The sequence below is a fragment of the Streptopelia decaocto genome (assembly GCF_964273445.1).
Source record: "Streptopelia decaocto genome assembly, chromosome: 1".
In the NCBI taxonomy this organism is placed as follows: Eukaryota; Metazoa; Chordata; class Aves; order Columbiformes; family Columbidae; genus Streptopelia; species Streptopelia decaocto.
This window is the reverse complement of record NC_138663.1, coordinates 69,451,369-69,464,614: the sequence shown is the minus strand read 5'-3', so window position 1 is coordinate 69,464,614 and position 13,246 is coordinate 69,451,369. Positions and strand designations below refer to the sequence as shown.

The 13,246-nt window shown below is 39.6% G+C and overlaps 1 protein-coding gene across 1 annotated transcript in view; it reads left to right on the top strand.

Annotated features, from left to right (window-relative positions):
• Positions 1 to 13,246, top strand: part of ANO2 (anoctamin 2) — a 180,169-nt gene that overhangs the window by 151,891 nt on the left and 15,032 nt on the right. Inside the window, exon 19 of the mRNA XM_082052949.1 lies at positions 3,874 to 4,022. Coding sequence (XP_081909075.1) covers positions 3,874 to 4,022 — 149 coding nt within the window. The remainder of the gene's footprint in view (positions 1 to 3,873; positions 4,023 to 13,246) is intronic.

Sequence of the window (13,246 nt, the reverse complement as noted above, 5' to 3'; positions counted from 1 at the left end):
ATAGCTGGAGGTAACACTGTCCAAATCCCTATCCTCTGTTCCTTTAACTTTCTAACACATTTCAGTTTGGTCTGAAGCTTCACATACTTGGATATGACACAAACATACTTTTTTTTTTTTTTTTGAGAAAAATGTGAAATAATCAGTGAGTTGATTCTTTAAAAAAATCACATAAAAATAAAAATAAGAACATGCATCAAAGCTTAACTCAAAATGGGTAAAGGTGTCACTCCTTGTGCCTGGCTTATAGATAACCAGGTCAAAAATTAAAAATTATTCTAAGTAACTGAGCCCTGGAATTAGTGTTTTCCCAAATAAACATAAAAAACAACAACTATTGTTTTAGTTACTGGTTTCTCAGGGAGTTATGTGTATTCATTAAACTCCATAACCTGACTCCATGGTGCTATAAGCAGAGGATTAGATCACACATGTACAGACTTCACATCTAGACACACTCAAATTTTATCTCAGCTGCTGCACAGTGACAGAAAGATGCTCTTCAATCCCACCTGCCCATGGAAATGTGAGGGACATTGTAACTCATGTCATTTTATTGGAACAGAAATCAGTATTGTCTTGAACTTATTGTTCACTGTCTTCTGAGAGTCCCTCACATTAGGAAATTAATTAGGATATGCTGGAAGAGCATCCTGGGAATTCTTAGATTGGTTTGAATCTTGCCCCCAGTCTCTTACCCTCTGAATGTTACATCACCTCTGTCACAGACAAGTTCCCTTGATCGCCATAAAAGCAGAGGGGGGGAAAGGAAATTTTAGTGTCTTGAAATGGCTGAGTTTGCATGATGTAGGAGGTGAATGTCTTTGTAAGGATACATCTAATTCTTTCTTGTGAAGCATTTTAAATATCCCCACCCTTTTATTAACACTGTGTAAACTAAATGTTCTGTAACCAAAAGTATTTGGTTAGCCCCAATATATCTGACTATTGCTAAAATACTGATGATGTTACCATCAGACTAATGAGCTACATCTTAGCTGTACCTGGAATAAAAGTTGGAGTTGATCTGTTGATTTTTGAAGCTTTGTGATCCTGGCACTGACAGGGCATGATGCAATCTAGATCTGTTTTAACAGTGTCTGCCAATCCCTTTTCCTCCATACTGGCGATGAAAGTGAATGGGTCCTGTAAACATTGGTTAGTGTAGAAATTCTGTAGCCACTAAGGTCATTTCCAGGCTACTATGAAGCCTTGTTCTATGTGGTAACACAGTGTTCCTGTGTGGTTCACTGTATATTCAAGAACAAAGCAATAAACCTACCCAGCAAAGCCTTTAGTGTGTTTGCCAGCTAGTCTTGCCCTGCTGCCACGTTAGGGTCTGAGAAAATGGTTCTGCTTCACTGGAGGTACAAACGAAAACCCCTACCATTTCCCCACACAATCCTGTCTCCAGGCCACACACCTCTAGTTCAAAGGATTGATCGCAAACTGTGGAGGAAAAGTTCATGGGAGAGCCTTGCATACACTACTGGCAGAACATCACTGGAATTAGTCTGGATTTTCACTCACATGGAACATATGTGAGGAACTATAAAATAATTTCGTACACATTTGTGAAAGATAAATTTCATCTGCAAAAGGAAGACATAAAATATGTATAAGTCTTGACATTTTATGCTAATTAAACTCTATTTTGCTTCCTTGATTTTAAAGAAATACCTCATTCTATTGCATTTTTCCATCAGAATTTCTCTATGTGTAAAATAACATGAAATTCGTGATACATGTGCCTTTAAAGAGTCATCTGTAGGGAGCATTGGAAGTACTTTATTCTTCGTTTAGAGGCAGATTCATTTTACTACGAGATCATACTGCTTACGAAATTCATGTATTTGTCAGTGTCATTAAATTTGTATTCCCATCGCAGTGGGACATTGATTGATACTTCTATTCCTACTGAGGTCCAAAGAAATAGTTGCACAAATAATTGTTCACCAGTATGAGTAATTTGTAGTCTGGCCAGAATGGGCAATGTTTTTCTAAAACATGGTCAAAATAAGAACCTCTGATAGAACCTCCTCTGATCTACAGTAGCTGGGAGACATAATTGATCTGTGTTTACTTAATAAATGGTAGGAAATGGTTTTGCTTTTCTATTTCACAGGCAGTGAAAACTCACCAGTATAGCTGGTCTTGAAAGATGTGTACTTTTCTGGTGGCAGAAGTATTTCCTGACTGAAATCGGGAATTTCCAAGTCTCATCATAATAGTGGTTGTGTGCTAGCCCAGTGTTCCATCTTAATACACCCTATGGCATATCTGAAGGAAAATTCAGAACCTCTAAAACTCTTATGAGAAATCTCTGAAGGAAGATTTTACAGGTGTGGAAGCAGACAAAGCATCTAACTCCTGGTGAAGAAGTTTCTTCAGTGTCTACATAAATCTGCACATATTGCCTTGTGCATGATCAGTAGACTCTCAGGAAAAAAAATACCTCAGAAATGTATCTTTTTCACATAAGCATTCACTAAATGTTTCAATTTTGATGTTAGGATAATAGTTATCGAATTCTGTAGTTTCCAGTGGCTTAGGAATAAACTTGCAGAGAAGCTCCAGTGAGTTCCAGTTCGTTCCCAGTGAGTTCCAGTATCAGCTGCATTGTAGATTACTGAAGAGGCTGTTACTGCATATACCTAAAGTAACACTTTTCTAGCAATAATTTGTTACTGATTCTGAAGTGACCAAGGTAGGATTTCCATTGTGTGGGACAGGAATTACATACTTCTCTGTGAGACGAAATTCTACTGACCTTACTGAAACTGTCTCTCAAATCTCTCCAGTAGTTTGAACCCTGTTTGCATAGTAGATAGGAACAAGGGAATTATGTTTCTCTGGGATGAAAGGCCCTTAGCAAAATTAAGACACTGCTTATACTTAACATTTCATGGGTAGATATATTACTGTATTTATTAGTTGTAGCATCATTTTGGTTAAAGGAAAGAGAGCTCTTCCCCTTTAAGGTTTCACAAGCAGCATCTTTTTTTGTCTGTTTTAAAAGAACTCAGGTATATGTGCTTGTGACAAAAGAACACTGGAGCCTGAAGAGCTGCAGGTGTTTTCTAGTGGTCACGGGGCTGGCTTTAAGTCAATAATATTCATATTTAGAGTCCTAAATGGCTTTGGACCTGTCAGAATCATGGAGACCTTTCTTTTCTTGGTGCTGCAGATTTATAGGCAGAGGTGCTTATTTCCTTTTGCTTTGAACAACAAGCTATAATTTTCATAAGTTCACAATGTTTAGGAATCAGTACATTCCTCTGTCTGTGTCACCCCCTGGCTTTGTTTGGCAATGTCTGGTCATTTTCACATTAAAAGTATACTATATTGGAAGTTTCCAGTTTTCATGGTGAGATAAAAATGCACCTGTCCTAGATATGTGGTATGAAGGTATCTCATCACCTTTCGGTATTTTGTTTGTTTGTTTTTTAAGGGATAGGTGGTCAGCATCTTGGTTTTGGGAGTATTACTTAGTATTAATATTGTTTAGGTCCAGGGTGCTTGTGCTTCAGGAAGATGCCCATTCAACATGTATTTAGAGAGAAACAATTGTTAAAAAGCACTGGGTTCAACTCCATTTTAACAACACTATGCTGTTGTAACTTTCCTCTTCACACAGGAACACAGCAACTGCTGGTCCCAGCAGCCTGTCACCTGGCAATAAGCAGCATGAGATCTTCAGAGGATGGTATAAGCAAAGCCAGTGGGCCACCAAAATAATGTGATATTTCGTGTTGCTGTGCAAAGACTTACACCAAGTCTTGTAGTAAAAATAAATAAATAAATAAATAATAATAATAATAATAATAAATATATATATATATATTTGGTTCAATCTGAACTTTTTTTCCTCAGGAAGTTAAAGAAGTTCTTCAGGAAGCTGAAGGATGAAAGAACCGAACCAAAGGAAATGGACATCAGTCAGTCAAAGGACCCTCAACAGTGGGATCTTGACTACATCTTGGAACCTTTCACTGGGCTGACTCCAGAATACATGGAAATGAGTAGGTTTTCTGAATTCCCTTTCCTTCTCTGCAATAACCATAGCTTTACACAGGACTAATCATTGTATATCATATGATGATATGTCATAAATTGTCATGATAAAGAGGGGAAAAAAATCCAAAACAATTGCAGTTTGCAGAAATTACATGCAAGACAACTGAGCTATGAGACTACCATGTTACCAGCATAGTAACAATGGTGAGTCCTAGTATCTGTTAACACTTATACTGTGGGAGTCCAGTGTTCCCAGATGAGATAAGTGCATAGAAACCATAGAATCAGAGGTAGCTAAGGCTAGAAGGGACCTCTAGTCCAGTCCCCTGCTCAAAGCAGGGTCAGCTAAAGCAGATTGCTCAGGGGCTTGTCCAGTTGATTTTGTAGGGATGGAGACTCAATAAGCTCTCTGTGCAACCAGTTCCAGTCTTTGATCACCCTTTTAGTAAAAAAGCTTTTTCTTATGTTTAAATTGCATTTCCTATATTTCAATTTGTGCCCATTGCCTCTTGTCCATTCACTGGTCATGATTGAGTCTAGCTTTGTCTTCTTTAATCCGCCCAAGAGGTATTTGAATATATTAGTAAGTTCCCCTTGAGTGTTCTCTTCTTGTGATATAGGAATCCTAAATCTCTCAGCTTCTTCTTGTATGCCAGGTCCTTCAGCCTCTTAATCATCTTAAAGGCTCTTCTTTGGGTACGCTGCAGTATGTCCATGTCTTTCTTGTACTGGGGAGCATAGAACTGGAAAGACCAGTCCAGATGTGCTCACAGTAGTGCTGCATAGAGGGGAAGGATCCCCTTTTTTGACCTACTGGCAATGCTCTGCCTAATGCACCCCAGAAGGTTATTGGCCTTCTTAGTAGCTATGGCACATTGCTCATTCATATTCAGCACATTGTCCACCAGGATAAGAGGCCCTTTTTTTGCGAAGTTTCTTCTCAGCTGGTCAGTTCCTAGTATCTACTGGTGTTTGGGCTTATTCCTCCTCAAGGTGAATGACTTTGTGTTTTCCTTTGCTGAACTTTGTGAGATTCTTCTTGGACTATTTCTCCAGCCTGTTAAGGTTCTTCTCGATGGCAGCACAGCCATCTGGTATAACTCCTCTCAAAATTAATATCAGTCATTAATATTTCAAATATAGTAAAAATGAGTAGATTCCAAAATATAAATGTATACTTTCTTGAAGAAGTAAATTACCCTTTACAACTGAACACTGTAGGATTATTTTTTTCGATGACTTAGTTCATGACTGAACATTACATGTTGAATCACTTACGCAGTTATGCTTAAATTAAAATCCACAAGCATGTACAACAGGAGAGAACTTTCATCCTGTAAGAGCTTCTCAGTCAGCTGAAAGAGACAGTGGAATAGAGAGCTGTTGTTCCCATTTTATTCATGGATCGCTGCACCATAAAGGTATTGAGATGGTCATACTTTCTAAGGAAATCTAGAGTATACTTGGGAATTATTTCTCAGTCTCCCAACAGTTCTTCAACCAGCACATTCTGTAGTTTTTTAAATAGCATGTGCGTACTTCCTCTGCATGCATCACCCTGCTGGAGTGACTGACGTCACTAGCGATGCACACTGCCAGACATTTGGTCACCTTTCAAACCCATGTAAAGTAGGAGCAACTCTATTAAAGTCAATAGTATCCTGATTTTATAAAGCTGGTGCCCACCATGTGTATATCATCTATATATTCGTATGCATTTGCTGGTTTTCACTTAAATTGCTGTTAAACTATGGGAGAGATCCGTAGCTTTTCGAGGTTGCTCCACAGTTTGTTTTTCCACATTAGAGAACATAAGTATTTTGGTGGAAAACCAGGTGGAGCTGGGAGAAATTATTTCTTGAAGTGGCAAGATGGCACCAGTTTTATATTTGGTGACCACACTGCCAAGCCAGGAAGACAGCAGTTCTTGATTTCCACTAGGTGGGATCCAGGACCTGGATCTGCTGCTACACAGAAATGCACCTCTCAAGATGCAATGTTTATCAGAGAGGAACTATATGCACTTTCTATTATCTGCAGGTGTGGATTGCTGACATCTTAGTGACTTGATCCATCCTTTGCCTATTGTTAAACGACTCTCTGATTTAGGATCTGAGGTCAGTGTGCCCACCATATGTTATCAGAGATGTAGCATTAAAATGCTTTCTGCTATCTGGAAGTCAGGAAAGATTCTTTAAAACACTGAGCTTGTTCAAATGAAGTATCATTAATAATTTATTTTCATTTTAACATGTTTGGCACTGTGCCATCATCCTCAATAGTTGTAATTTGGAAGTCTGATGCTTTTGACATCTTGATTGCACTTTGCTCAAGAGAAAATATAACTCCGTTGTCCCAAGTTGCTCTGATACTTATGAAATTATGCTTGAAATTCTGAGTACAGTATCTGTCCTCTATAGACAGATACAGAGACCAAGCCCAACAACTAGGCGTTTTTGGTATAATTCTGCTTTTTAAGAAATCCTCTGTTTCCTCTTTTCAGCTTTCACTGAGATTGTTTGATCACATTCATCTCCATACATCCACTAACACTCATCCACTGCTACAGCAGGAGCAGGTCAAACACGGATAAAGGAGTGTGCTATAGATGAACTAGCTGAGAACAAATATGAAGCATCTGATAAAGAATTCCAAAGTGAAATATATACGTGCCTTCTTCTCATTCTAAAGTGTGTTTGTTATAAATTCCAAATAGTATCTCTATGACTCAACAGAACCCAGGAGGACAGAGGTGCAAATAATCGCCAAATAACTCAGTCTTGCAGCCCTGGGACACAGTCCAACTTCAGTTGTCCTCAGGGAAATGAACCTGAGAGGAAGCAGCACACAGGGATGCTAGGGAGTAAGTAAAAGGCCAGGCTTTTCACACCAGATGAAAATGAATAATTGCAGTCTACCGCTCAACCCTGTAGCTGCCTCATGAGTAGACCCTGGAGAGGCAGGGAAGGAGAAAGGGGGATTGGTATGGGTGTGGGAAAGGAGAGAAATAATCTAGAAAAACCCAAGCTTTAGGTCATAAAAGTATTTAGGAGAGAACCACAGCTTGTCAAAGGGCATATTATCTAAAACCAGACATCTGTTAAACTTTGCATGTGACAACTTCTGTTTTAACTAGTCACTATTCTCAAAACTTCTGAAAGAGAATGTATTTTATGACAAAAAAAAAAGTTAATACCATGTATGGTTTATCCTTATATATAGAAATAGCTATACTGATTTATATATATAATTTATAATATGTTTATAAATGCATACAGGGGATTTTATAAAATTATGGATTTATGTAAATACAAAAATATGCATGTGTATATGAATTATTTTCTATAATGGCAGATTTTGGGATCTCTTTTATGGATATGTTTATGGATCTGAACCTTGCCCTCTGTAGTGCCATAACCTGATATAAGAAAGCCTTTACCTGCCATGATCCTCTTCTAAATTGTTTCAACTCACCTTAGGATGTGACTGTGTGTTGCAGCCTCTACTACTTTATCCTCTCTGCACATGATGATACTATCTTGAAAAAGGGTCCTTTAGGTTTTATTTTTTTCTAGGCATTTTCACCATTAAACAATGGTGAAAAAAATACAGACATTTCCTCTTGCATTTTCATGTGTTTTTATGCTGAAACATTACTCAGAAGTGTCTGTACTTTAACATCCAAAATTTCCTGGTTAGCTAGCTGTCTCTGAGGACAAGGATCTGTAGTTGTTGGTAATAAACAGACAGAATAAAACCAACTATTTATAAATATTTAATTCCTTGTCCTTGCACATCTGTGGTAATTGATTTTATTCATTCTGGGAGCTAGAACATGTAATCAGTTTCAGCATGAATGGGTAATTACAGTGAAAACCACGGACAGGGTAAGGAAAAGCCAGAGTTCTTCCCAGTTATGAAGGGCCAGAGACTGCTGAGTACTCTGTGTGATAACGAGAAAGTGTGGCTGGTTGATACAGAGGCAGAATGGAGCCTTGAGTGTTATGAACTAGAATATCCCACTTTCCAAACATTATATATGGTACTTTCTCGTAATTGTATCTGGAACTAATGAAAAGGTGTGGGAGGAAACTTTTTTCTGCTCTCTGCTACCTGTGACAAACTTCAATTGCATCTGAGATGATGTTTTCACCCTGATTCGAGACATCTGTGTAAGAGATCACCCTTGATCCACTGATAAGGACAACACTTAGATGCAAAGGTCTTCCTTGTTGGAATAACTTATGGCAACAAGGTCTAAGCTACTGATGTTATAAATCACTGGACACTAAGCCTGTATTTTAGATTAGTCCCTTGTGCCTAGATCATAAAATATGTTTAGTGCCTCATCCTGCAGACATTCAGGGATAATTAGATAGATGCCTAGCAAATGAATGGTGAATTACTAATCTAAACATCTGTCTACAAGAGGAGAATTAGCTTTTCAAGTGAAGGGAATAGCTCACTGAGCCTTGTGGTGTGCCACAGGGAGCTATGTCCTCCCTGTGGTATTCAAGTCAGCAAGTGAAACCCAAGCTGCATCTCCCCAGCCTGCTCATTGCCCTGGGTCCATATCACTGCACTCAGCTGTCAGATTCACTGTGGAGTTACTCAGACCACCCAGACCGACAGGAAGCACTTTGTGCAGCTCAGCACTGAACCTGTAAACTGGGATGGTTGTTGAAGGGCATCAAGCTGAAATTGTGAGACAAGACGCAATTACACAGCTTATTTACCTGTTTTTGTAAATTTACTTTGAGAGGGGGAGGGAAGGGAAACAATGCAGCAAATGCAGAGGAAGCTTTTTCTTTTTTTTCCTGAATTGCTTTAAAAAGCAGAATTACTATGATGTAAAAAGAGGTATGATATTAAGGAGAAGAAAGAAATCTGACTGCTGTTTCAGAACTTATTTTTAATTTTCACACTGATTTACTCAGGGAAGGTCCCGCTGGTATCAGTGGCTATCTGCTCAAACAGGAATGAAGCCGTTGAACAAGAAACTGTAGACTTGGCTTCCTGTAGCATTTGAGTTCTCTGATTCAGATCATGATGGGGTTTCATGCAGAAACAAGCATGAATAGATTACGTATCTCTGCGTGAATATTCACTATATTCAGATTTGTCTTGCCAGAATGCTTCTGTTTGTAAGGATGGGTGACATCTTTAATACTACACAGAAAGTCCCTGGACAAGGTGAGACTCTTGACTACAGGTCTGACATTCACTAGACTGTACCCTAATAACAGGTAGTCCTTGCCTTTTGTACCTGTATGGAGTTTCTTCTACTAATTTGTTTCAAAAGGATTGACATGTGGCCATTCTGAAGGAAACCTGGAGTCTGGCCCACTCCCCAAGCATCAAATCATACATTATCTTTACATTCCCTTATCAAGCAGATTATCCTCGGTGAGGCACCACTTATCTGAAGGACAGTGTTTGAAGCAGTGTCAGGGTGTCTTTTATAGTACGATATGCCACACATAAAGGCATTTTTGATTATAACTATCTCACTTTAGTTTTGGAATGTCCATTTCAAAGCTGCTGGGATTTCCTTTTGTTCTGATTTCTTATACTAAGAAGCCTGAAGCCTTGGAGAGGCTTCGTCCCTTGGCCACCATCCCTCACCTTTTTTAAGTCTAGGTAAGTTAGTAGAAATAATGAGATTAGGAGGGTTGCTCTGAGAAGCTGACATATCCAACAGCCCAGCTCAAGTGCCTCTACACCAATGCACACAATATAAGCAACAAACAGGAGAAGCTGGAAGACGCTGTGCTGCTAGAAAGCTACAACCTAGTTACTGTTACTGAAACTTGGTGGGGCAAATCCCATGACTGGAGTGCAACTATCGATGGCTACAGGCGATTCAGAAGGGAAAGGTGAGGGAGGAGTGGCAGAGGCCTTGCCTTGTACATTAAAAAATAGAGCATGAATAGCTGTCTCTGAAGTATAGCCATGGGCAGGTTTGAGGCTTTTGGGTAAGAATTGGAAATCAAGACAACAAAGAGAACCTTGCTGTTGGTGTCTACTACAGGTCACTCAAGCAAGGGGAGCCTATTGAAGAAACCTTCTTACTCCAGCTAAAGGAGGCTTCTTACTTGCAGGCTCTTGTCCTGCTGAGGGACTTCAACCACCCCAACATCTGCTGAAAATTAACACAGTGAGCTGTAGGAAATCCAAGAGACACCTGGAAAAAATTGAGGATAACATACTAAGCCAGGTAATAGACAGTCCTACTGGGGGGATGCAATACTGGACCCGATGGTCACCAGTGCAAGTGAGATAACTGGTGATGTCAAGATTGGAGGCAGCCTGGGCTGCAGTGGTCATGCATTGATGAAGTTTGCAGTCTGAGGGATGAGAGTCAGGCAAAGGGTAAAGTCAGGACCCTGAATTTAGGAAAACCAGCTTCCAGCTTCTCAAGGACTTAGTCAACAGGAGCCCCTGAGAAATGGCCCTCAGGGACAAGGGACCAGAACAGAGCTGGCAGATCTTTAAGGATGCTTCCCATAGAGTGTAAGAGCTCTCGATCCCCAGGTGTAAGAAATCAGGAAAGGGAAGCAAGAGGCTGGCATGGCTGAGCTGAGACCTTCTGGTCAAACAAAAAGGCAAGAGGGAAACCCACATGCAGAGATGGGGTCAGGAAGGCCAAGGCACAGCTGGAGCTGAACTTGACTAGGGATGCAAAGAATAACAAGAAGGGCTTCTACAGGTATGTCAGCCAGAAAGGGAAGGTGAAAGGAAGTGTACCCCTTCTGATGAGCAAGACTGGCAAACTGGTAACAATGGACAAAGAGAAGGCTGAGGTACTGAACAACATTTTTGCCTCAGTCTTTACTGGCAAGCTCTTTTCCCACACCTTTTGACTGGATGGACCACAGGATGGGGTCTGTGGGAGCAAAGTCCCTCCCACTCTAAGAGAAGATCAGGTTCATGACCACCTGAGGAACCTAAACCTACATAAGTCTATAGAACCTGATGAGATGCATCCCAGAGCCCTGAGGAAAGTGGCTGATGTAGTTACCAAGGTGCTCCATTATATCTGAAAAGTCATGGCAGTCAGGTGAAGTCCCTAGTGACTGGAAAAAGGGAAACATCACACCCATTTCTTAAAAAGGGTAGAAAGGAGGACCCTAGGAACTACTGACCTGTTAGCCTCACCTCTGTGTCTGGGAGGATCATGGAACAGATCCTCCTAGAAGTTCTGCTAAGTTACATGGAGGACAGGGAGGTGATTCAAGACAGCTTATTGCAAGGGGTGGTTGGACTAGACGACCTTTAGAAGTCCCAATTCAAACTACTCTCTGATTCTATTAGTTTAAAGTTAAAAGTCATATATAAATCTTTGGGGAAGAAAAAAAAAAAAAAAAAAAAAGAAAGAAAAAGTCTACAAGTCAGGCAGACTTCCATTGACTTCAGTGGCATTTTACAGATACCAGCAGTGTGGGAGGAAGAGGCCAACACTTTACCACGGCAAATAAACTGTAAGTTTTCCTTTGGGGAAAGCTTTTGTGGGTCATTTCTTCAGCAAGCTGAACTCTGAATCTGATTTCTGTCAGCAGACTGTGCTGAACTTCCTTTTTGAATAGGCCTTGTCAGTCAATAGCATGTATGCACATAGTTTTGATTTGCACCAGTGAAATATCTGATGGCTGTTTGTTTTGATATCATTAACCGATATATATCTGTATTTTTTAGAAGACACTCTTCAGCAGACACACTCTTAATGTTCCTTAGTGATCAGAAAATTCTGCTCAAGGAATCCTGAAACATAAATTGTCATTTTTAATATGTGTCAAATTTGTCATTAGTTCTTCCTGTTTCCAAAACTGCGCAATGACTTTTGACCCAGCTCAATATATGAGACCACATGCGTTCCCAAAGTAGGCAGCATGTATAAAAATTTCCTCATATAGCTGGTTGCAAGTTTGCAACATGTGTAACTAGCCTGCAGTGATAGGAGTTGGCAAGAAGTTGATGTTTAGAGTAACAATAAATATTGCTAATGAAACAAACTTTATGAAATTGGCTCCAAAGCCAGCTAAATGATGCATGAGAATGTATGAAATTTGCACCACTACTATTTTCTTAAGAAGAAACTGACATCAGCAATTACTTTCAGATTCTTATTTCATTTGTCTTCCCTTCTCCAATCTAGCCCCTTTAAGAGTCCAAGGTTCATGTGGCAACTAATTGAAAACATTTTTTCTAAAAGAGAAATAATAATAAAGGGTTTCATCATTCAACTTCTGTTAAAAATAAATGGCAAAACTCCCTTTTGAATTTTAAGATGGAAAATGATCAGATCCAATGTCCATAGCTACCGACTACTGTAAGGATTAATCTTAGATTTTTGGAAGAACTTTGCCTAAAGCAGGAAAAACATCAAAAAGGAGTTTTGTGAGGCAGTAAAAGAGAAAAAAAAAATAGAGGAATCATTGAAGAGAAACCTACATTTCTCTATAATCTCTATAATGAAGATGGATTTGAAAATGCTGACATAGCCTGTTGTGTGTAGACTTGTTGCATAGATTTATTACCAAAAAATAGTAAACTTTTCCTTAGTTTCTCAGACAGGCTTGGCTATATTTTAAAAAGTTTCATTTTAGGACTTGGAAACCTTCTTAGCACAGGAGTGATGCTTCCATTGTTTACCTCCAGTAACACATCATCCTATGGCAGATATTGTTGATACAGAAGAAGGAAAATAAGCAACAGAACCATAAAAAATTACCTTCTCTTAGGTTAGGCTTTGGCGTAAAAGATAGTAGGGTTACTCACACTACACAGTGTGCAAATCTGGTAGAACCTGAGTTGGGTTCTGTTCAGGCCCTGGGTACACAGGAACATTTTCTGTGAAAAGTGGATTTCTGAGAAGCATTGTGGACTGAGAGACTTCATGCTATATGTCTATTATAGTTTTTGTCTCAGGGCTCAGACAGCCTAAGCCTGAATGAGATGCAGATGTGGCATCAGGTGTTGAGAATTTCATGGACGGCCTCCAAGTCCTTTGCTTCTTTCCTGTTTAAGTCAGACAGCAAAGGTGACTTGTCCTGGGCACCAACATTATGAGGTTTGGGTTTTTCTCTCATCAGAAATAGAGTATTTTGTCACTGACCTTGTGGCACAAGCATGAATGTAAAAAGGGTATTCCAGAGTTGCCATCAAGTCCTCCCGCCAAATATAAGATGTCTCAGCATCAGCTGTCCTTGATGGATGAGTCTCTGTGAAT